Source organism: Patiria miniata, unplaced genomic scaffold, assembly GCF_015706575.1.
Source record: "Patiria miniata isolate m_02_andy unplaced genomic scaffold, ASM1570657v1 HiC_scaffold_13, whole genome shotgun sequence".
NCBI lineage: Eukaryota > Metazoa > Echinodermata > Asteroidea > Valvatida > Asterinidae > Patiria > Patiria miniata.
In genome coordinates, this window is record NW_024037051.1 from 3901448 (window position 1) to 3927363 (window position 25916).

Here is a 25916-nt window from a genome sequence, read left to right on the forward strand (position 1 = left end):
CGAGTGGTAAAACGTCTGCACTAGAAAGCAGGAGGTCGTGGTTTCGAGTCCCACGCGGGTGATTTTTTTCCAACTTTCACTCCGGATGTGACACTGAGTATTCAGTGTTTATACGTCGGTAAAGGACACCTGACGTTGATTTACATTTACATCACCCCGACGCAAATTTATCTGATGAATACATCATTATTAATTACAACTTATTGTTATTAGTATTATTATTATTCTGGTTTATTAAAAAAAAACACCATGTGGCAGCCACTGAGCCACAAAATATGTGGTTGATGAGACCGGCTTACAATACGTTTAACATTACTTATAATACATATAAATAAAGAAAGGCTCGTTACAGAAGTACAATTTAAACCGTGAATTATATATTATTAAAACGTTGATCGGATTTAAAAAAAAAAATACTCAGAATTTACCTTAAACATCGTGAGAGGATAGTGGCATTAAAATTGGATTAGGCCTTTTTTGAAAACTAAAGTGATATTAAAATGTGTATGAAAAAGATGTAAATATCAAAGTACAAACAAACCCTGATTATTGAGAACATATACATGTATATTAAAATTATATAAAAACGTGGAAGTTATATGGGTGAGGGGCCCGAGGACACCGTTTTTCTAATTACACAATTCACAGAAACCAAGTCGGTGAGGGGAGCATCGTATTTTTTTCAAAATAAAAACTATAATGCAAAGAAAAAACAGGAAGCATCTATACAGGGTGCGTCAAAAAGAAAGGTACCCAATTTGAAAAATATTGTTAAAATGTTTCGTTTGCTCCATTTTGCACGTACAAAAACAACATGGGATAAAGTATATTTTATTGACTTTTAACGGTGAGCATTTTCGTAATTTGCATACTCTATTCCCAATTATCATCTTTCAATTTCTGTTCAATTTTATGAGGGGTTGTCCAACGATAATTGGTAGAGAATTTCGTCCAAAGATGATCACCCCAACAAGCAGGCCTAGAGCCCATTGCCATTTCGAAAAAGGACGCCTATATACGCTCATTTTTAGGGCCTTCTTTCATCCACATTTCACTGATACGATTTCGTAGTTCTCTGCACGGGCTTCCACTTTTTTTTTAAACCCTCAAGTTTACGGCCCTCAAAACGCTCTTATCCCGGATATCAATTTGCATTCAAATCGCTATTTGGCGGGCGTAGGCAATTGTGAACTACTTGTCTCAGGGTTCGACCTTAACTTTATTTTTCACTAGCCAGTCGGACTACTGAACGGACTCTTAACTAGCCCGCGGACATTTACACTTAGTCCGCATGTTTTTCTTTTATAGAATTTCTCATACACAACAATGTGCATACATATAAAACGTGTATCCTGAGGTAATCTTTGCATGGGTTTTAACAAACAGATCTTATAATTCAAACTAATAAGACACAAACTGATACATGTTTGCTTTCTGAATATAAAGATATATTTCTTCTTGTCCTTTCATCTTTGCCGTATCCCAGTAATGTTTGACTCGCCAGCAGGGCTACATAAGCATTTGGCTAGCGGGCTACGCTATTTAAAGTCGAACCCTGCTTGTGTGCATTTCACTGTTTTTAATACTTGACAATAAAGCATTAAACATCGTGTAAGTTTATATCTTGTAAGTTATTCAGTGTGTTGTCGATGTACAATGGCAAATTACATTTCGATGTACATGTATATGACAAAATGCGATGCGGTTCTTGCGTGCTTCGTTCTGGAAGACTCCCACATGATGATAATTCTTGTACAAATTGTTCCGAATTGAGCTAAGGTCACTCAACTTAAGGTATGCATAATTATTATCAGTTCATTAGCATACTCTCTTTTTACCAACCAATTTTGTACATCATACACAGCAATTAAATACTTTTTTTAAACACTTTCTTGCTAACACTTTGTAAACATGTTTAAATACTAAACATCGGTTAGGCCTAAGGATGGATAGTGTTGGCAATTGAATATTGATGTGTAGGAATTGCACACGTAATGTTAAGCTTCCAAACATTCTAATACAAAGTGATTGCGTTTAATTGCTAAACACATGCAGTTTTTAGAGTGTAGTGAAAATGACTAATGGCTTTTGCCCGTTGGGTTGTGGATAACTTTTAAAAATAATTAGTCTTCATTTCAATTATTGTTTCGTAGATTAAACTAATGTCTGGCAAGCCAATTTGCTGTGAAGAAAATGTATTTTTCTAATTAGCGCTGTAGAAGATGGGTCTGTGCCTTTACCTATAGTCTGTGTATCACCCGTTATCCACGGAGCCAGGTCTCCTGTATAACATCTGATATGTCTTGACATGCAGATAATGCAAGCCGTGCGCCAGCCAATCGGAGTCGATTTTACTAAATCGTGACTTCATTGCATTCCTAAATCTGGACTAAACGGTTTGATTGTTCAATTCGAATGCTGTGTTTTGTAAAACAACAACATCCGGGCGCGGTATCGCGTAACATGATACAGAGCGCGTGTCACTATTTTTTTATAGAGCGCGTGACACTTGAAGATATGACGCGCAACGGGTGAATGACCGAAGACCCGATATAGAAAGCGCTCACTGATTGGTCAAAATCTAGGAGGTCAAGAGGCGGGGTCTTGCATTCGCCGTGGTCTATTACACAGACTATATAGCCTTTACCCTGCAACGATTAAAAATGCGTAGGCCTAATTTAAATATCAACTACGAAAAAAATTAAAGAATCAGCATAAAATAATCGTTTATTAATTTAAAAAAAAACCAATCAAATAAAAAAAATAATGACCCCACAACCGAAGATCAGGTATGTGTGTATGTGCTGCCGTGTGCTCCAGTGCCGGCCCCGCAACTGGCATTGTCGCGGCAAGAATTGTGATTGTTATTGGTTTTTGAGTTGACACACACCTTCCGGGTCGGAGGCAACTAACGTTGCACACGGTTGGTATTGTAACGAAATTGGCCTGAGTGCTTGTAGCTTTCGCGCGTCATAGCGCTGAGGCGTGCCATACTTGCTGAGCATGCGCAGTGGGCTGCTTAGGTGACCTTGAGCTGTTTGCGCGCGCTGTGCCTCGTGTGTGTACGTGGCGGGAGTGGCTGTGGAGCTAGCGGACTGAAGAGACGTGTGACGGCGGAGCTCTAAGAGAGTTGTTGTAGGGCGCTAGGCTTGTGTGCGTCAGCGTTGCTGTTGGTGTGTAGTGGGAGCTGGTAGCAGCGAGGCGGAGCGGTATAGCGACCGACCGCCGGATCCCAGAGCAGCGTGAGAGAGGCTGATCGGAGTGTCCGAGACAGCGGGACTGTTGGAGCCGTGTCAGAGAGTCCGTGGCGGCGGCGGTTTGCCGAATCTAGTTGCAGCAGCTCATAGTGCGGGGTATGTCAAGCTGACGTATTTGATAAAGTTAGTGACGAGCACAGTTCAGGACCGATATTGTTGAACCTCCCCACAAGTTATCACATTCAGTAATAATTTCTATTAAGTGCCTTCAGTAATAAACCTCTCTATCAGTAATTCTAAGGCTCAGTAGGAAACTCGATTATATCCCTTAAGGATACAGGAAACCCTTAAGGAACCTCAAGGCTATACCTTAAGGAACAGCAATCCCTTAAGGAATCTGCAACTTAACTGAAGTGATTAAGGCGTCTTAGTTATAATAAAGGGAAAACCCCGCGGCTCTTGAGTGATCTCTCTTTGTCAGATTATTGGGTTCCTGCGCTGCTCTGCCTGGTATTTATCTCCGCTCCATAGGGTCCCCGGGAAAAAGTGTTGCGCGCGGCGATATATGGTTGCCAAACGACCTCCCCCACAGTGCTGTAGGGCTGCCGCTCGCCTGTGCAGTACCGAGTCAAACTTGACCCGGACGGGATTCGCCACATTGGTGTCAGAAGTGGGATAAGGCGTGACACTTTCAGGAGACTGCATCTGCAGTGATGGATTCTAAATGGATGGAGGAGGAGCTGGATGTTCTGAGGATGGAGGCACACCAGGCCGAAAACATGTACGAGGATGCACTCAAGGAAAAACGGGAACTTGAGGAACAAGTACAGAAAATGAAATCAATCATCGAGGATAAGGAAATAAGCCGGACTGAAACACCGGAACTGTTCACCCCAACTCCTGCTGTCTCAAGCACTTTTAGTTCAATACTAGGGATACCAGGCACACCTGCAAACACTAGACAAACGGAGGAGACATCCTTGGTAACCGCGAAGGAAACTAAGAAAAGTGAGGACAGAATTAGGAAACCGAACATTTGTCCTGACCGGTTCAGTGGAAAAGTGCCATGGAAGGACTATAAGGCACATTTTCAAGCTTGTTGCGTAGCAAATGGATGGAAGGACAGCCAGGCTGCTGTATTCTTAGCGGCCAGCCTTCAGGGACAGGCGTTGAAGGTGCTGGGATGCCAACCAGAGGGGAAGGAACTTTCACTTAAGGATCTTTTGGACAGACTAGATCAACGTTTTGGACCAGGACAACAGGCAGATTTCCATCTAATGGAGCTTCGTCATCGTCGTCAGGGCGAGACTGAAACCCTGCAAGAGCTCGGAGCCAGTGTGAGAGAACTTGCAGCATTGGCGTACCCGGAGTTCTCAGACAAGAGTAGAGAGAGACTGGCGAAGGGACATTTCATGGACGCCGTGAAAGTCAGAGAAATCAGGGAGGGTATTTTCCGTTCAAAGCCTGCCACCCTTGATGATTCGATCAAGGCGGCGTTGCAAACACAGAGTTTCCTGCAGACAGAGGATCGTAGGACTAGCGATAAGGCTAGGAAGTTTGCTAGAGTACTAGAAGGCAAGGACGAAATTACGATGAAGGAACTGAAGGGAGAGATAAGAGAAACACAGGAGTCCATGGGACAAGCCTTTGGAAAAATCCAGTCGATGCTACAGGATATCAGTAAGGGTAGCCAGGAGAAACAAGTGGGTTATGATTCTGGACCGAGATCTGGAAAGGGATGGAAAGGCAGAACACAGGACGTGTGTTACAACTGCAAAGCCTCGGGACATTTTGCTAGGAACTGTCCTGCACCAAAGAACGACAAGTGTTACAGTTGCAAGGAAAAGGGACATATTGCACGGGACTGTAAAGCACCCAAACGTGAACAAAACGTAGAGTCGGGAAACGACAAACAGCCTTCCCTGGGGTCCAAGGGTGGGCTGACGATTCGAAAGGACCACAAACAATAGGAGGAATACCTCAGGGGATTACACTTCCCTCAAGGGACCAAAGGAAGGGAGGACTTTATGTGAGTGCACGTGTGAGGGGAGCAGAGACACTTATGTTAATAGATACAGGGGCGACAGACACAATAATTTCGACGGCGGTATACTACAAGATACCGAAGGAACAGAGGCCAACATTGAGCACGGAGGGAGTAGGACTGTATGGAGCTGACGGTCACTCCATAGAGACGATAGGTGGAGCGTGGTTAGAGGTTCAAGTTGGGAAGACTACCTCCCCAGTGCGGGCGATCTTTGCCAAATTGGAGATGGATGGAATCCTTGGGATGGACTACCTCCTACCGACAAGGGGACGGTTAGATTGTCAGGAGTTGGTCCTTGCCCTGAATGGACAAAAGATTAAGTGTGTGAATAAACAGGGCAATAATTTCTGTGCCCGGGTGGTCGTAGGAGAGACCATATCAGTGCCACCAGGGCACGAAGCACTTGTATCAGGGAGAGTGACTCGGAAGTTCACTGGGCTCGGGATAATGGAACCTGCGGAGAGTACAGAGTTGACGGCTAAGGGGCTGATTGTTGCTAGGCTTTTGGTAAAGCCCGAGGAAGATAATTTGCCAATAAGGGTTTTCAACCCAGGAAGGAGAGTATGTGTTGTTAAGGCCGGCAGTATGGCTGGTTTGCTTAGTCAGGTGGCGGAAGAGGACGTGCAACCACATCAACCCATACAAGGAGGACGACCTGACCGGTTGCCTGAACATCTGCAGGACCTGTTCAACCGGAGCATCGAGGGAGTGAAGTCCGAGTATCATGCGGAGGTGGCAGGATTACTTACCGAGTTTCAGGATGTATTCTCGAAGGGTAGTGAGGATATTGGACGCACGGAATGCGTAAAACACCATATAAAGACAGAGGGAAAAAGGCCTATGCGAGAGAGACCCAGGAGATTTCCTGCAGTCGAACAGGAGGAAATTAATCGGCAAGTCCAGGACTTGCTTAAGGACGGAAGGATTGTACCCTCAAGTAGCCCGTGGGCTTCAAACGTAGTGCTCGTCAAAAAGAAGGACGGAAGCAAGCGGTTCTGCGTTGACTATCGGAGACTTAATTCCATAACGATCAAGGATGCCTACCCAATCCCCAGGATTGATGATTCCCTTGATGCGCTTTCTGGGGCCCAGTGGTTTTCTACGCTGGATCTCGCATCTGGCTACTGGCAGGTGGCCCTGGATGAGGAGGCACAGGAGAAATCGGCCTTTGTAGTAAGGGGCGGCCTTTACAGTTGGCGTGTGATGCCTTTCGGGCTAAGCAACGCGCCTTCGACGTTTGAGAGACTTATGGAACGAGTATTAAGTGGCCTTCACTGGGAAACACTTTTAGTGTATCTGGACGATGTTATAGTGTTCGGCAAGACTATACTGGAGGAACTCAGTCGACTGAAGGTCGTGTTGCAGCGCTTGAGAGACGCAGGATTAAAGTTAAAGCCTGCTAAGTGTGATCTGTTCAAACAGAAAGTTCGCTACCTCGGTCATGTAGTAACTCCGGAGGGCATTAGCACGGATCCTGATAAGATCAAGGTGGTCAGGGATTGGCCAGTCCCCAAGACAGTAAAGGAAGTTCGCAGTTTTGTAGGACTAGCGTCCTACTACAGGAGGTTTATAGAGGGGTTTTCAGCGGTGGCGAAGCCTTTGCACAGGCTTACGGAAAAACACAGGGATTTCCAGTGGACCAATGAATGTCAGGCATCCTTCGAGGAATTGAAGAGGCGCCTCACGGAGTCGCCTGTCCTCACTTACCCGGAACCAGATGGAGAGCTGATACTTGACACAGATGCCAGTGACGCAGGGATAGGAGGGGTCCTAGCACAGAGAAAGGATGGCTAGGAGAGGGTCATAGCCTTTGCTAGTAAAGTGTTGAAAAAGGCAGAACAAAATTACTGCGTCACCAGGAGAGAATTGCTGGCGGTGGTGACGTTCTTAAGGCACTTCCGACCGTATATCTATGGACGAAGAATCACAGTGAGGACAGACCATGGAGCCTTAAGGTGGCTCATTAACTTCAGGGAGCCTGCAGGCCAAGTAGCACGATGGCTACAGTTAATCGGGGAGTATGATTTCGAAGTCATCCATCGAGCGGGGAAAGCTCATCAGAACGCGGACAGTCTATCCCGTCGACCCTGTTCCCAGTGCGGGATGGGCGAGTGGGACACCAGTAGAGATGAGGAAACCATATGGAAGGAAAGGGGTAGAGCTCCTTTGACATCACTGAAGGGAGGAGAAACCACCTTAAGTGATGGAGGCGCTCAGGCAGACGTGAAGGAGGGCCGGAAGAAGGAAGAGAAACGAGCAATGAGGTCAGGTGAACCTGAAGAAGAGACGAGTCTTTTTGCTGCCCCCTCGGGAGGAAAGGGGATGGGAACGGAAGCTAAGAGTGTTGATAAGCCACCGAGGGAACCGCAGAAGAAGGAGGCCGAGGAGGAAGAAACTCAGGTCCCCTTGACACCTGGCAGGGAGTTAGAGATAGATGATGTGGCTGGGATATCCTTGTCACCAGCTTCCGTGTCTCTGCTCGACAGTGTGGAGCCGCGACGCAGGATGGTATATGGAGGGAAACCACAAGGGATGATGTCAATGAGGCAGGATGTCCAGGCAGAAGCTAGCGACGGGGAGGAAACAGACCTCAACGACGACGCCTCTATTTCTGTTAACCTTGGGCGAGCACTTCAGGGAAGCTCTCTACGGTATCAGGAGGGGGATCTTCGGAAACGCACCTTTCCACCTGCCACAGATATTCAGCACGGGCAGGCCAAGACGTCAGCACTGGAGGAACCACCACGAGCCAGAGTATGCAGGGTCAGTAGTGGCAACCCTGGGTGGCGACGGGCGACTCCGATCGATACTGCTGATCTGGAAGTGATGATGGCCGGGAATGTTCGTCAAGTGAAGGAGGTCAGCACCAGGAGCCAGTTTCAGAATGGGTTGAAGGTATCTGAAGAGGTCGTAGAGAGGACCTACGATGTGGAGTTTACGGCCGGTTTCATCCTCAAGTAGAGTCTAGGTTTTCTTAAGGTTTACATTGTTGTTTTTAACTTAAAGCATTACTTGTTTCTAACTTAGTTTTGGAACAGTGTAAAAGTTTTATAAGAGAGTATATTTGTTAAAAAAGAGACCGATCTTGCCTTCATTAGCTACCGCATTCCCTTAAGGAATACTGTATTTATTGATGATCTTTGTGTAAACTCCCTCAAGGAGCAGGGTAATTACTTTTGATTATATAGACGTCCTTGAGGTATGTTGTGATTGTATTTCATGTGTATAAACTCCCTGAAGGAGAAAGTGGATCCTTGTCTATTTTTGATAAAGCCGTATCAGGTGTGATTGTTTTGGACACTCCCTTAAGGAGCTCCCTTAAGGAACCTCAGAATCTTACCTTTCTTTAAATTTCCCTTAAGGAGACCACAGTAGCCTTAAAGGTAAAGGTTCTTATTTGTGTATAAGTGAACTCTATATTTTCATTGTATAAGATGGCACCTCAGTTAATTTCGTTTTGGTTGTTTTTCAGTTTAACGGACCGGGACGGTCCGAACTTAAGGTTGGGGCTGTGTAACGAAATTGGCCTGAGTGCTTGTAGCTTTCGCGCGTCATAGCGCTGAGGCGTGCCATACTTGCTGAGCATGCGCAGTGGGCTGCTTAGGTGACCTTGAGCTGTTTGCGCGCGCTGTGCCTCGTGTGTGTACGTGGCGGGAGTGGCTGTGGAGCTAGCGGACTGAAGAGACGTGTGACGGCGGAGCTCTAAGAGAGTTGTTGTAGGGCGCTAGGCTTGTGTGCGTCAGCGTTGCTGTTGGTGTGTAGTGGGAGCTGGTAGCAGCGAGGCGGAGCGGTATAGCGACCGACCGCCGGATCCCAGAGCAGCGTGAGAGAGGCTGATCGGAGTGTCCGAGACAGCGGGACTGTTGGAGCCGTGTCAGAGAGTCCGTGGCGGCGGCGGTTTGCCGAATCTAGTTGCAGCAGCTCATAGTGCGGGGTATGTCAAGCTGACGTATTTGATAAAGTTAGTGACGAGCACAGTTCAGGACCGATATTGTTGAACCTCCCCACTAGTTATCACATTCAGTAATAATTTCTATTAAGTGCCTTCAGTAATAAACCTCTCTATCAGTAATTCTAAGGCTCAGTAGGAAACTCGATTATATCCCTTAAGGATACAGGAAACCCTTAAGGAACCTCAAGGCTATACCTTAAGGAACAGCAATCCCTTAAGGAATCTGCAACTTAACTGAAGTGATTAAGGCGTCTTAGTTATAATAAAGGGAAAACCCCGCGGCGCTTGAGTGATCTCTCTTTGTCAGATTATTGGGTTCCTGCGCTGCTCTGCCTGGTATTTATCTCCGCTCCATAGGGTCCCCGGGAAAAAGTGTTGCGCGCGGCGATATATGGTTGCCAAACGACCTCCCCCACAGTGCTGTAGGGCTGCCGCTCGCCTGTGCAGTACCGAGTCAAACTTGACCCGGACGGGATTCGCCACAGTATTTATGTGCCGCTTTTCCTGGGACAAACATAATCACAGTTTTAATGTTTTTTGCGAAGATAGTACTGTGGTTTCATCGTTCTAAATTGTTGTCAAAATTGTTGATTGGAATCAAGTAATGTGCACAAAATTGTACATGAAATTGAATTAGGATGACTAAACTTTGCATTCAGAACCCTTGTTTTGATGGATATAGGGCATACTTTTGCACCAAAATGATCATTTTCAGCAACAGTCCTCGTGACTGTGACCGCGTCATGAACCACTGTTTGTATTGTTCGTGCCCACAAAACATGAAAGAGGTCGTAAATATTGTTGAATAAAACATGTTTATTCATGTTTACGAGGGTTAGAGCGTAAGGGCTATGACTATTCATGAAAATTTGTTATGTTTTTATTGTGTGTGACAAATATATGGAAAACCGACTGGCATTAAGCACCATGTTCTGCATTTATTAGGACCCCCTCAATTGATAGAATATAATGCATGCGTATGCAGGCCAATTAATTAAAACATTTCCTGAATCCCGACTATAAAACTCAATAATCTTTTAAGAGCTGTTAAATATAAGTTGATGATTGGTAGCGATGGTTGAAGCATTTTAAATCAAAACACACAACGTTGTAGAGATGCAGTTTGTTTCAAATCTCTATTCTATTCATTTGGGAATAAAAGAAAAATTAAAAAACATACATTACATTTCACAAAGGGTGGAGTTCAGTTCCCGTGCACCGGGATACAACGTATAGTTCACTAGTAATACAAGATAAAATATCTGCAGTGTCCTAAAAGTTTACAATCTTTTTTGCTGTAGACCTATTAGTTATTATCTTTTAAACAGGGGACTTTCTTTAGTATCAATTGTAGTTTACGACTGAATGTGATCAGCAACATATCCAGGTTGTGCTTCGGGTAGAGGCGGGGGCAGCAAAAAAGATGGGTTTTTTTACCGCAAAAAAGTTGTTGCTATAAGGCCAAATAAAAAAAAAACATGTTTCTCGTTCGGGTTTTTGAAAAAAAGGAGGAAGCGGGGCTTTTTTTAATTTTTTTTATTTGTTTCAAGATGGCCGCCATTTAAAAATTTCCTGCAACCGTTGGTGTTTCCACTGTTCAAAGACACTTTTAAAATGAAAGATAGGTTGGACAAGAGAACTGAACATATCTACAGTGTCATTTAGACTTGTATTTGTCTACAATTCATTTTCCGATGAATTTGTGGACTTTTCGATGTTTTTTTCACTGCATTTTTCAAAAATAAATAAAATAAAAAAATCCAGGCGGCCTCCAAAAAGGAAGCGGGTTGGGATGAGAAACATGTTTGTTTTTCTACTTCGCCTAATTCCTTTCATTGTAAAAATGGTTGAAAGCGAGGGGGGGGGGGTAATACTCCTTTAGGATTGACTGTGAAGTGTAAGTGCTTCTATTTCCTAAAATAAAGGGGGAAATTGTGAAATGTCTCACCCCCCCCCTCCGCTGGATATGCCACTGGATGGGGTGAGAGGGTTGTGAGGTGGCTAACCCCTATCCCTTCCATTATTTCTTTGGGGGGGGGGTGGGGGGGGGAGTTTGAGAAAAATACAAACAAACTTGCCTGAAATAACCAAATTTGAATAATGAGCATTGCATATTGCATAGTTAATTGTTATAGGTCTTTGGTCTCTATAAAGGTTTTGGCCTCAAAAACCTCAGCCACCCTTCCCCTTAAAAAAAATCATGCATGGACTGCAACATCTCATACATCATTGGTAGAAGGCACCAATCTGGCAAAGCTAGTCCGAGGCCAATTTGGTCTAATTTAATGGAGTCCTTGTAGGTTTACATCTGAGTCATTTTTTTTAAAAGTCTCATTCCTTATTCACAGTTGTGAATTTATCAACTTAACATTATAGGCCTTTCTTTTGTTTGTAAACATTGGCGCCATTTTTTATGGGCTGCCTTAAGCGCATAAATTGAAGCCGTGGTTGGCAACACATTTTTTTCCAAAAACGTCCTCATAACGCCATCAACACATAGTAAAAAGGCATATGTAGGAATTATTTTGTAGCTTTGTTGAAAATGTTGTATTTTCAAGTATCAAATAATATGTTGGTGATCTGTAATAACTCTTCTTCATTTTTGTAGTGTTGGACCTTCCATAGCTTTGCAGGCCGTGGTTGGCAAAAATGCCGTTTGCCAACCAAGCGCAGAACTTATTGTCAGTCACCCGATCCGTCAGCCAGTTAGTCAGGCATCTGGAAACAGCAAAGTGGTAAGGAGAGCCTTGAGCAAGTTTAAATCACGATTAGGGCCACTCAGTGAGTCAGTCCATGGGTCAGTCAGTCAGTCGGGTGAGAAGACACGAAGGCTGGCCCATTGGAAACAGCAAAACACTTAAACCGGCCGAAAGGTAGGTGTGCGAATTTTTGCTGAGTTTAGAATTATGCAGTTTCAGAGTTTTTTTTGAGTTAAATCGTTTGTTATTGAACACACACCATCCGGGCCAGCCAATTACTTGTAGGTGTGCAACTTGTATTTATGTGCAGTTTTTCTGAGGACAATCCCTATCACAGTGCCTTTCATGGAACAAAAATGTCGCTAGAACGTAGGTATTATACTTTGAATATTTATTGTAGTCAAACGCATCAGTTTCAAATTTCCAACATGGAAAATTGTCAACGATGTGAGTTTGCCGTGCTACTAGTCTGTCGGGAGAAGATTCGCGTATATTTTCAGCCGAAATCTGCAACCATTCCCAACAGTTATTGTGCTCTTGAACTTAGACTCGCATCGGCGCTTGTATTTCCTCGACGAGGTCATGAATATGATTGATATGCCACAATCAGTGCTGAACTCTCAACCACAGCAAACCATTATGTGGACGTACAGCCTACATCTTATACATGTACATGTAGGTCTACACTTCGCCCAATTACAATCGCCGAATTAAAATAGGTTATAGATGTATGATGAACACAGTGTTAATTAATGAAGTGTGCATGCATCCATGCCGTTCCCAATCTGATGATCGAGGCAAATTGACATGAAATTGATGGAAAAGATCGGCAGCACAACTATAAGGCTTGACGAATTACAACTGTGTGCATATGCTATCGTCGAGTTCACATCGTTTGGGGAGCATTAAAAAAAGAGAGATTAAAACACAATTTATGATATGCCCTGTTCACTAGAAACAATATCAGTTCCTAAAATAACTTTATTTGAGTATTAATGTAATTCTCAGTTATTTCAGACCTATCTCTGTAGATATTACCACAATCCCACATCACCACACCCACTTGCCAGTATAAATTAATCCCTGATCCTGCAACACCTCATCAGACAACAAAGTCCGCGATGCAGCACTCACTATCCGAGAGGCGCAGGAAAAGCTCAACCGGCCGAAAGGTAGGTGTGCGAGTTGTTGCGTTTACCGTGTCGCTATTGGGCTGGCCATGCTCCAAGCTTGCAAGCTCCACAGTAAACAGAGATTTGCGATTTGCGATTTTAGATTTTTTTGTGATTTTGTTGAACACACACCTTCCGGGCCGGCCAATATTATTCTACAGCAAAAAATGTATTTATGTGGATTTTTTTAAGGACATTCCTTAGCACAGTGCATTTTTTTAAAATCTAAATTGAGGTAAAACCGCTTCTTGGTATTCATTTTTCATTTGATGTCAGGCGTATCAGTTCAAAAATCTGAACACGGAAAACATGAACAATTTGATTTTCCTCTAATACCTGAATCTTACTGCACGAAATGTGCGTAATTTTTAGCCAAATAGTGCAGCTAATCTTGGCGGGCATTATGCGATTGACACGCATCGTCATTTGTATATGAACGACATGCCCACAACGAGTTCATGCATACCGATGTGCCATGACGCTACCTCAACCCCTGCAGAAATAAATACTGCAGCCTATTATTGTGCATACACACATCCATGTGTGTACGTATTTGAGTAATATGGTTCAAGATGACGTTTATGCAAGTTTAATTCACCAGTGATAACATTGAATGAGTGCGTCGATGTGTCTGTGCGGTCCGTGCGGTGCAAAGCATATATATATAGGCTGGTCCCAACGGTATAATAATTTCAGAATTATTGTACGATCGTGAATTGTGATGAGAATTGTATTTGCTTGCATGTGCATAAGCATTATGTCATATTCACATGCATATATACATAGTTATGCATAATGCATAATGCACGTGTGCATAACTTATGTTAATATACGTGTAGACCGACTTACTTATTTACGTGTACATGTGTGGCAGTATTATGTTCTGTACGTCATTCTCTGCAACACTCGTGCGCTGTATTTAGGAGTGTCGATGGCACTTTGCCGAGTGTCAGTGGCATATCAATATTCATGTTATTTCCGAGTGTCGATGGCATATCAATATTCATGACATTGCCGAGTGTCGATGTCATATCAATATTCATGACATTGCTGAGTGCTAATGGCATATCAATATTCATGACATTGCCGAGTGTCGATGGCATATCAATATTCATGACATTGCTGAGTGCTAATGGCATATCAATATTAATGACATTGTGGAGGAAATGAGATATTCACAACGGTACAACTGTCTGTCGTGACTCGTCTCCAACTAACTGTGTCTTAAAATATACGCAGTTTCCCTACTGTGATTCTTTACACTGCAACGCCTGAATAAATCCCGTCATCTGATCGGTGGGTTGGTGATCACGTGTAATTGAATTATTCATCCAAACGCACAGCGCAGCCGCACGGCAAACATAGACGTTCCATTCCCCGTTCAATGGAAGTTTAAGTGTCCTCGATTTATACCATAAACAAACGCACTCACACCTCCACACACACTCACTAACACCCAGATAACCACAGGCAATCGTGGACCATGTATTGTCTCTCTTTTGTTTGTACTTTAACCTTCTAGGATGACCTCCCATATGTCTTGTACACGATCGTCAACTGTGGACGTTCGGGAGTTGTGGACCCTACTGTCCTGTATTGTTCAACGCCCCCTATTTGAATGCAGAAACAAACTCAAAAACATTGGCAACGGGTGGAGCAGGGGCGGCGGAACCGGGGTGGGGGTGGGGAAGGAGGGGGGCAAGTGCCCCTCCCCTCCCAGATTTTCCTAGGCCAACAAAAGTGCCCCTCTCGTGGTTATAAAAATGTGACCCCTCGAGAGGAAAACAAAACTGCCCCTCAAACGTCCACAATGAAAGCATATGATCGCGCTACCAATAAAATTGTCTCCTCTCTTGTAATGGAAAACTGCCCCTCAAAAACACAAATGCCTCTCTCGCATTAACAAGATTGTGCAGCTTCTTGAGATGGAAAACTACCCAAGCACAAATATCACTCTCGCAATAATAAAATTGTGCCCCTCTCGAGATGGAAAAATTGGCCATCAAAAACAATAGTGCTCCTCTCGCGATAACTTCTCGAGATGTAAAACTGCCCCTCGAAAGCGCAATTTTCTTATTGCCCCGCTCCCAGCATTACAATTGTGCCCCTCTCATGGAAAACTGGCCTTTAAAATTAATAGTGCTCCTCCTCACGCGAATAAAATGGTGACTGAGCTGGCTATCGAAAGCAACAGTGCCCCTCTCGCTCTAAAAAAATGGTCTCTCTATATAACTATAGTCAAATTCATGGGCGGACCCAGAGAGGTTACTGCCGGGGGCGGAGGGTGTGCTTAAATGAATTAATTTTGCAAATGGCATTGCTATCCCGGCCTTCGGTTTCGGTTGTGCAATATGACCTTAGCCATCCACCCTTCCCCTGAAAAAACCCTGAAATCATGCTTGGATTGCAACAGATTTTTTTTTAGAAATCACAAATCGGGAAAAGCTGGTCCAAGACTAATTGCTAGTGTTTACAATGGGTCCAGGTAAACATCTGAGTCAAACTTGTAGTTTGTGCAGACGGTAAGTCAGTCAGTGGGTACATGCAATTAGTGGCTGAGGGACTTATGAGCATGTTTAATTAACAAGCTTTATGCCAGTCAGTGAGTACGTGAATCCGTGGGGGAGTCAGTCAGTCAGTCACGTGCAAAGACACAAGGCCGGTGTCATATGAAAATCGGACTCCTATGAAAATCGGACTCGTTTCCCTGTTATTGAAATTAAATCCTCTTACGTGACTGGTCCCGGCCTCTTCTAATTATATATGCATGAGCATGCGCAATACCACCAATGAGTTCGTATTTCATAACACCTCAAACCATTCTACAGTACGGCGCCCTCTGCTGAGAACAGCAAAACACTTGAACCGGCCGAAAGGTAGGTGTGCGAATATTTGCTGCGTTTGCAGAGTTAGATTGTGACTGTGATTGTTTCTTTAGGCCTGCATGTGTGTTGAACACACACCCTCCGGGCCGGCCAATAATATCTGCAACAAGTTTGTATTTATATGCAGTTTTCTGATGGCTTTCTCTATCACAGTGTCCTTCATGTAAAAAAAAAAATCGGTAGAACGTTGGTTTTATTCTTTGAATATTTATTGGAAGGAAATGCATTAGCTTAAAATTCAAGACCGAAAATTACAAACGATATGATTTTTCCATGCTATTTATATCTCACAGCAGAAGATTGGCGAGTTCTTTCAGTCGAAATGTGCGACCATTCTTAACAGTCATTGTGCTCTTGAACTTTATTCCACATCTAGACAAGGTCATGCATACTGATGATGCCAGAACTCCCTCAACCAAGCACGCGTATATATGCAGCCTACATGCTGCGTCCAAACATGAGCCACATGTGGAGGAAGGAGTATGCAAGATGAATCATGGATGAACATACTGCTCATGTTGTGTGGTGCACTGTGAATGTATCCGTATACTGCATGTGCATGCATCGAGTCAAATGATGCCAAGATCGGCGCAAGGTAAGTATATAGTGCTTAAGTTCGCATGAGAAATGTCCGTGTTTGCAAGTTCAATTTGCGTTCACATATCGTTTGGGTCGATTGGCATAAATGCATGTATTCGTGCTGTTGAGTGGTGCATGTTTGTCCCAAGAAATATATTTCAGTCGATGAAGAAATGGTTTACGTAGGCTACGCAACATTTATGATATTGTTCGCTTGAAACACCCTTTCCTAAATCCCAGTTCATTGTTTAAGCCATTTGGTAATGAACGTGTTGACGCATCACCATCCCTATGTTCACTGCAGCACCAACACCTATTAAAGCAAAATCCTCAATGAACCGGTTATCCACAATGAACCGGTTACCCGCTTTTCACTGCACCACCCATCAACCAGCACCTTCAACGCAAAATCCTCAATGAGCCACTCGGTATATACACTGTCTGAGATGGGTGTTGCGGATACTCGTGTCGCGTAACATTGTATTGTAACTTCGACTGCTTGCACTGCGTCTTTCGTCCCAACGCTTGTCTTGACTGTGTCCGTCAAACAACGAGACGTCCCATAGCTATAGCGATTTGTCATTTTTATTTTTATTGGGTACCCTCCGGGCCAGCCTAAGTTGAATTTATGTACAGTTTTCTAAGGATAAGTGCGTTTCATCTTAATTGCTGTTAAACCATTATTTGGGCTTTATTTTTGATAATTATTTCTAGTCAGAAGCATCCTTCAAAAGTTAACACGGTTAACATCAACGACGTGATTTTTGTCAGGCTACTAACATCTGACAGCAGGAAATTGGGCGAAATTTATAGCCAAAAATACTGAGTCCTGGTGCATTACGCACTTGAACTTCGCCACGCAACGTCGCGGATCGTTTGTATATTTTGTGAATGAACGGTGGTTTCCGCAACAAGGTCACGTGCCATGAAATCGGTTCACTGACCCCTTCAAGTATAAATTCAGCCTACATCAAACAACGAGTGAACAAAATTTCAAAAGGGTGCAATTTGTATCTTTAGAAATTCACCCTCGAAAAGGCTAATTGTAAGCCTATCAATTTAAAGAAACTGATAATCAACTGACATGTAAGAAAAATAATCATGTCGTGTCAGAAAAAAAGGCCTCTCACTTCTGAAAACCTAAACATGCGCACTAGTGTAAATTTTGATACGGATGCATATAGCCCTAAATCAGTGTATAGATGAGACTTTCTGAAATTGGTGGTGGTCATTAGGTGAACACTGAAAGTGAAATAGAAGAACAAGCATTTTTTTCAGGGGTTTCAAATGGTGTGAAGAAACTTGAAGGACTCGATCATATTTACAAAAAAAAATCTAAAATTGATTGACTATGTACCTACGATCTGCTCAAGTCAACCCTAGTAAATATATAACTCATCAGCTTTATAAGGAGACCTTGGATGTGAACGAACATGTAGAATGTATATAATGTGCAAATGCATTGTATTGGTTAGTGTACATGTAATTGTTAATTAATAGTCTATAAGACTATGTATTGGACTGCATATACATATGTACGTGTACACACATTATGTACTTATACGCATGTATGGGTGTGCATGTACATGTAGTGGTACACAAGCATATGTGCTAGTACACATGCATATGCAAGCCTTTATGTATACGTCAATGCTTGCAAAGTTCGTGCCTATGCACTGCATTGAAGCATGAATTGAAGTGTGTCATATCAATATTCAATGTCGAGGAAATGATATTCATCACAATACAAGCGACCGTCGGGTCACAGTTCACGAGCATGTATGCATGGCTGTTGAGAGTTGTGTAGCTGCAACTGTGGCCGATGAAACGCAAATCTCCATCTTTTGTTCTTCACACGGTAAGCATAATCACATCGTTTGTTTTCCATGTGAACATTTTTCAACCGATGCGCCTGCCGAAAAGAAATAATAAACACGTACACGCCAGTGATCTACGGAAGTCTTTTAAAGCGAAAGAAACTGTGATAGGGAATGCTCTAGAAAGACTGCACATAAATACAACTTCCATATGAAGGTTTGTTGGCCGGCCCGGAAGGTGTGTGTTCAATAAAAATCTAAATCGCAATCACAATCTTCTGTACTCAGCAAAAATTCGCACACCTACCTTTCGGCCGGTTCATGTTTTTGTATACTTCTGAGATCGGAGAAAAGAAGGAGTGTCGCGTAAAAGTTGATTTGCTGGATGAATTAGGATATTAGAAATTGTAAATTTGAACCGCCAATGTCTCAATTTAGTCGGAAAACCTAACTTGAGATTACAATCCTGCAGTATTATCAGAATTTCCTATTATATAAACCGACAAAATTAACTAAAATAAGGCAAGGGATGAATACAAAGTGTATTTCAACCTGCAAGTTATCTTTATTCAAAAGTGTTTTAAACATTATACTGTCACAATTTTCTAAATATTTAGAAAAAAAAGTAATAAGTTTGACACTGTCACTAAATCCATACTATAGAAAATAGTGGGGTTTTGATCTCCACATCAAGAAACAAAAGCCAAGACCTAAACTCATTTGCATATAACCAGGGGCCAGTGCCATGGCGCTGCTTTGGTAAGCACAGATATTATTTTCTTGCTAGACACAACTGGTAACCTGTTCTACTTAGCAATTAATTCCAATAGGGTCATGCAATGTAAATTGCTTGGGACTGGTATTCAGCTCATTCATACTTAGCGGTTAGTTCACCAAATGTGCCGAGTAACATTTTCTGAAAATAGGTCTGTGAAGTCGGGTCCGGGTAATACGAGGCATGCATTACATGCCTATAATTATGCAGGTTTAATAATAATACTCTACAGTATATTAGATAACAGACAAGTTTGGTATAACGATCATCGTTTTCATTTCACATTATATGAAGGATACTTTCTCGTAAAGGATACTTTCTCGTGCCTAGTTTTACGTCTTCCCGTGTGTGCAAAATTAGAAAGTGAACCGTTACAATTGGTGTAAAAAGGGGAGTAAGATGTCCCAACAAACACGTGCGTAAGTTTAAAATGAAACAAACAAAATTTCGCACCTTTATCTCTAAGTACTATACGGTGAAATCCAGTTCACTCATATTTTGTTCATTCGATGTGAAATACTAAATCGGAGAATTTTGAAATTTCACACCACAATTCATTTTTTTTATACAGCCTCCTAGTTTAGACATAGCCATGTATCTATCTCAATTTACCCACATTAAAACGTTCGCAAATTTTCACAGTTTGATCAAAGTGGACTTAACATTATTATCCAAAAGAAATGAGAATATTTCTTTTTCTTTATAACCTTTCAAGGTTTTATCGTGCAGTGCAGTGCAGTGCATTACGCGATAAATATTATGGATACAAAGCGATAAGTATTGTTTATTGCGACCCTTATCCCCAACAAGAAACATTTCACTAAAATTCCACAGAAAAGAGGGAAAGAAGATTAAAAGTGAAATTTATTCAACCGAAGCGATCGAGTTCCCACTAATAAGTAGTGTATTTTCCGAATTAAGATTTTATTCCTACATTATTTTGATTATTGATTTTTACTCCAAATTGTCTGGTCTCAAATTTCAGTGAGTGTCAGAATACACAGTTACTCTTTTGAAATAATGATTCGAAATTCAAGATCACAATGCCAAATCAATAAAGGTCGACCGATTGCGAATCATTACAAAGCTCATATTTACAAATAAATGTTGAATCGAAGCAGAGGCACGAAGCTGTCCGATATTAGGGCTGTGCCGCATATACCGAATATTCGAATACTCGATCAGCCATCGAATATCCGAAGAGAATTGTTTTTATATAAATATTCGAAAATTGTGCGTGGTCTTGAGGAGGTGATGAAAAACGTCCACGATATCACTTACTTAAATTGTAGAAGTTGCGTGGTTTGTTGTCGATATGCTCCACTTTTGTCGGAATCCACTTTACATGCATGATTAGAGATCTTCTGTGGGGAGTAATTTCTTCCTTAAAATATGTCAACTATCATCCTATCCACAACTCGAAAATCATATTATAATTTCGACAAGCGCAGGCGCATGCAAAACCCGAATGGCGGCCATTAATAAAGCTAGCGGGCCCATGTAAAACTTGATCAATGCATTTCGAAATTTCGAATAGTCAATGTTAAAATAATCGAATACAATGTACCTAACTACACTGGCATTATGCGTGGATAATTCCAACTAAAATGTTGAAAAATAGATATCTAATCGTCGATAGATTTATACACATTTTTATCTAATCACATTATTTAATTACACATTTAGACACAAAATATTTTTTGCTGAAAACAAATCTATACTGTGAGATTTGTATTTACTTATCTTAATTGCTAATGTTAACTTTGTAAGATTGATGATAATTTTTGACAATAATTATTAGGCCTATGAATTCTCAGTTGTACTTTGAAATTGTAAACTATGAAAACAACCTACAGTATGTACCCCAAAAAATGTACTACAAAACCATGAAGTCAATTTTGAAAATTGTTGGTTATGCAGATACTCCAAAGCCTTGGCCTCACCCCTATTAGTCTTATTTAATTTCAGTCACGCACCACTACACCATTATCAATTGATCACAACAACATATTTGGACACCGTGACCAAGTTCCTTGCCTAAGCTGTGTAAAATCCTCACGTTGTGAAAAGAGCTGCAGTCGGGATTGGAATCAAATTTTGCCTGGCTATCAGTCATCATGGCAAGACCTCAGTTTAATGCTCAAGTGTAATCATTCCAATCCCAGACCACATCAGCCTTTTTTTTTTACAACATCCAGGATTTTATACAGCTTACATAAAACAGCACTAAAATTGATTAAGGCAGGGAACTTGGTCATGGTGTCCAAAAATGTTATTGTGATCAATTGACAATTGCGCAGTAATGCGAGACTGCAATTAAATGAAACTCATGAGGTTTGAGGCCAGGGCTTAGGAGTTTCTGCATAACCAACAATTTCAAAATTCACCTGATGTTTTGTAGTTTTTTTATTAACAGGCTCACGGACACTTTTAGGGGGACATGCCGTAGCAAGTCAAAATTGCACCCACCTGTTCTTAACTGCAGTCAGCTGGGTAAAAGTCTGGCCGTGTTCTGGAATCGAATCTTACTGTTGTGTTTTCACACAGTGAATTTGATCCTGTTTGAAATATATCATTGTTAATTGTCTTTCAAAAGCCTCCTTTATTTTTGTTAAAAATGGGAGGGGGGGGAGAGACACAATAGATTAATTCACGCCCGCTTCCCGTATTTTCATGCTACATGTTTTCAGGGAATAAGGATGGATATGTCCAATGCAGTGTGCCAATTAATACCCCAGTCATCATCGGCATGCTGACTGGGATAATATTTACCGTTAAGGTGGGACCTCATACAAGAATTGAACCACCAGGCTCCTTTGTGATAATGCGCGCAATTCCATGGCCAGTTGTCATTATCCGCGCCCAAAGCTGTGAAGGGGAACCCCTTGCTGTACTCCAGAGAGTCACCTGCAGTGCTCTTGGTATCGTACTTATCGTAGCTCAGATTATACTTACCCAAGGAGAGTTTGAAATCTGTGTACCTTGCCCATGCTGTCTCGTTATCCCAGTCCATCAGATCCACTCGTAGCTCCCATGTTCCTTGTGAATCATCAGACGTCAGAGTCACCAAGTTGTCGTTGCCCAACCAGAACTCCCCGGACAGATCGCCAAAGCCAGACTGGTAGGCGGCCCAGTTACGGTAGAAGTCCACGCTGCCATCTTGTCGCCTCTGGAACACGATCCATCCCCCGCCGTCGGTTTCCATGTCACAGTAGACGCGAAGACCGCCATTACCGAATCCCTCTGGGTTGATAGTGTAGACACCGCTTAAACGACACCCGGCATCTAAGAGCATCTTGCAACTTCTGTAGCGATTCAAGGAGCAATCACTCAGTGAGTAGATAGGTGTGTCCTCATCTGCATCATCAGTACAAACTCCCCAGAGTTGCACTGAAGTTTCCTGGATGCTCATTCCTTGTAGCCTGGTTTATCTCACAAAGTTTAGTGCCTTCGTCAAAGTTAAAAGACATACAGTGCATATCCATGCTGCATTCCCGTCCGCAGATGATGGCAGATCGCGCAGTTTTGTTCAGGTATGTAAAGCCTCTAAGAGCGCGGTTTTCTGCCGCGTAAAACGTGCACGCGTCTAGGCCGGCATCACATGAATGTTTACATCTGGAGGCAGCCATTAACGCTCCCAACGATATGACAAAGACAATGTGAAATATTGGAAAAACATTGCTTTGTGTTTCCATATTTTTTATGATAAGTCGTCCAGTTTTGGATGTTCAGAGATTAAACACTGATGGGTGGATACAATAATAGTATATTATGCGAGTTCAACAAATAACTAATTTAGAGACGAAGTTTAACACGGTTAGATTAAAGGTATCAATTCTTATTCCAATTTTGTTTTGAGGACTGTTGCTGTGCGACTGGTATGATCGTCGAAACGGCTCCAATAAAATTGAGCAAAACTCGCAAGTAAGACTGCCAACTGTTTTCAGACAGGGTGTCTATCAAAACCACTACTTCTCCACAGTAAGGCTATACGAAGAGAATAGGCTTGTAGACCTTGGTCAACGCTTATAATATGTCGATGGTAACTCGTAACATGGACGCGTGATATTCCATGGCTTTTTAGGTCTGAATTGAACCATTAGGTAGATTGGCCGCACGCTTCCATTTTCGCCGTCTTTACTTTCACCCATCAACTTATGCTTGATTTAACCTGCCTTTGATACCACGCACGACTTCCGTTACTTGTTGCTGTTTATGATATAAGGCAAGCAGGCAATACTCTATTCGGTCTGACAGTTTGGTATAAAATGAGGGCCGCCAATTATACACCTCTTATATTGTACATGCATTTCATTATTAAACTCAAATTGGTGGGCAGCCGTGTAAGTCACACAAAATCAGTTGTTGAGCATGCTGCATTTTTTCAATTCTGGAAGGTCAAAGGTACAATGATTGTGATACTATTGATTAAAAGCTGCAAGACAACTGATACACAATGTTCACAATTTTTAAAGGTAGTGTGCGAACGGTTGCGTTACACTGGTGTGGCTACTTGGTGGTGTCACGTAACTTGCCGGTGTCACATGACTACACTAAGAAACTATTGCCTGGATTAATTTTACCCAAGCAAGGGTAAAACTGCAACTACCCAAATTGCGTTGTTCTACAGTGTGTATCAAAAATGCAAACAAAATATGACTGAATGCCAGACATAGAATGTGTTACCAACATAGCGTTTAGCGAGTAAACACAATTCTGAACACTTTCTTTCTATCACCTCGCGCTAAAAATCCTTTATCATGTTTATAAACTGATTGCAAGAAAGTGTTTAGAATTGTGTTTACTCGCTATACAATTTTTTTTTGTAGGCCAGGCAAATATCCACACAGAAGCAATTAGGCTACCTTCATCCCAATGCCTAGAATCGAAAACGTGGTGCCGTGGTCAATTTGACCCCTCTTGGAAATCACTCATAACTCTGTCAACAATATCAGGTTTGGACGTTTGATGTCTCATTTTAAAGTGAAAAGGCGTATCTTTCAAATCATACTTATATTATTTATGTTGGTTAATACACACTATACGTCTGGCATTCCGTTATAGTTTTTTGCATTTGTTTTGATACACATCGTATAACCAATTGTTTGGGTTAAAATTTCTGCTAAATTGAACCAAACTTGTGGTCATACATAATTTGGTCTTGTTTGACTACAATTTGGGTTGTTTGCAGTTTTCCCACTTGTTTCTGGTAAAGTTCGCAGTGTCACTAACCGGACGGTGAAGTAACATAACTTGGCGGATTATACGTGGAGTTTTTTGATATTTATTGAACCCACGACCTCCCAGTCGACCGGTAAGTCATGCGGACAATTTGCATTGATGTACAGTTTTCTAAGGATGTTCCTCAGCACAGCGCATTTCATTTAATTTGCTGTTAAGGGAATACACATCATTTGCTTTTGCTGTAATTTTCAGAAATGATGGAATTGGGGGGTTGGAAATATATAGCAAATATAGTTACACTGACTTTTTTGAGATTTTGGGTTCGAAATGCTATAAAAACCAAGAAAAACAATCATTTTCCTGTAGTCTGGTTTCCTGACTCCATAAAGGAAGAAACAGAGCAGTTTACGTACATTGGGGAATTGTAAGAAACAGAGCAGTTTACGTACATTGGGGAATTGTAAGGTCAGGGAACCAGTCTAGCTGGCTTGTACCCGTTCATAGGTGTGTAATCGATTGGCAAACAAGTGCGATGGTCAATTGGGGCCAGTATTTGAAAAAAAGCCAGTTTTTTTTTTCCAACGCTGGTCGGCCGACCAGCGTTGGAAATTGATACAAAAATACCACTTTTCTTGAAAATAGCAGTATACCAGTTGCCATGATTTAACAGGATGCTTTACACTGTCATTTACTAGCAGTCCAGCAAGGTATTTCAAAATGATTTGGTAGTTTTATTGTTTGATGTTTGCAAATGTTGTATTTTCCCTTTAAACCGTTTTATTCCTCTTCATTTTTGATATTTTTTTTTTTTTCGGGAGCATCAGTACCAAATTTGAATAATAGTTAATACCAACGACATCATTTTCCTCAGACTACTTACATCTTACAGCGGGATATTGGCGCAATTCATAGCCGTACATTTCAACTAGTTACGGCAGTCAGTGTGCGGTTGATGCGTCATGACATTGGTTTTTACTCCTACAAATATATGGGTGAGTCAAAAAAGAAAAGAAAAAAAGCGGAGCCCCAACCCCAAAACTTAGTTTTCATATTTAACAAAAAATAAGTAGCACCAAAAATAACAATGACCGAAAAGCCCATATCATAAGCTATTTTTAGTTGACAAAAAAATACTGAAATTGCTCATACCGTTCAAAAAATATACACCATGTGTCGTCACAATAATTGTCTTTAAACATCACTAGCGAAAAAACCTCAATTTAAAAGTTAAAAACATTCAACAAAGTTCTTTGGAAAGCCTGTTTTCAAAAAGGTAGATTTTATAAATCATATTGTTTGCCTAACCAAGGTTGTTGACAGTTGTTGAAACAAGCATTCTTTATCTGTGTTGTTCCAAACAGTAAGAATACACAATAAATCGTTTGTGTTTTTTGGACGAAACAGGTTTTAGGGTCATTGCGTTTAAATGATGATATCTTTACACAGATATAGCAATTTCAGTATTGTTTTTTTCATCTAAAAATAGCTTTTGAAATTGGCTATCCAGTTATTAATGTGTTTGGTGCTACATGGTTTTTTTTTTTAAATATGAAATATAATTTTTGGGGTTTGAGTTCCGCGTTTCTTACATCACCCTGTTCAACCTATC

General features: G+C 41.9%; 1 protein-coding gene across 1 annotated transcript; it reads right to left on the bottom strand.

Annotated features, from left to right (window-relative positions):
* Positions 1-21809: 21809 nt before the first annotated feature.
* Positions 21810-22535, bottom strand: LOC119721519 (ficolin-3-like). The gene has a single exon (XM_038191595.1). The coding sequence runs from the start codon at positions 22533-22535 to the stop codon at positions 21810-21812; it is 726 nt and encodes a 241-aa protein (XP_038047523.1).
* Positions 22536-25916: the final 3381 nt, after the last annotated feature.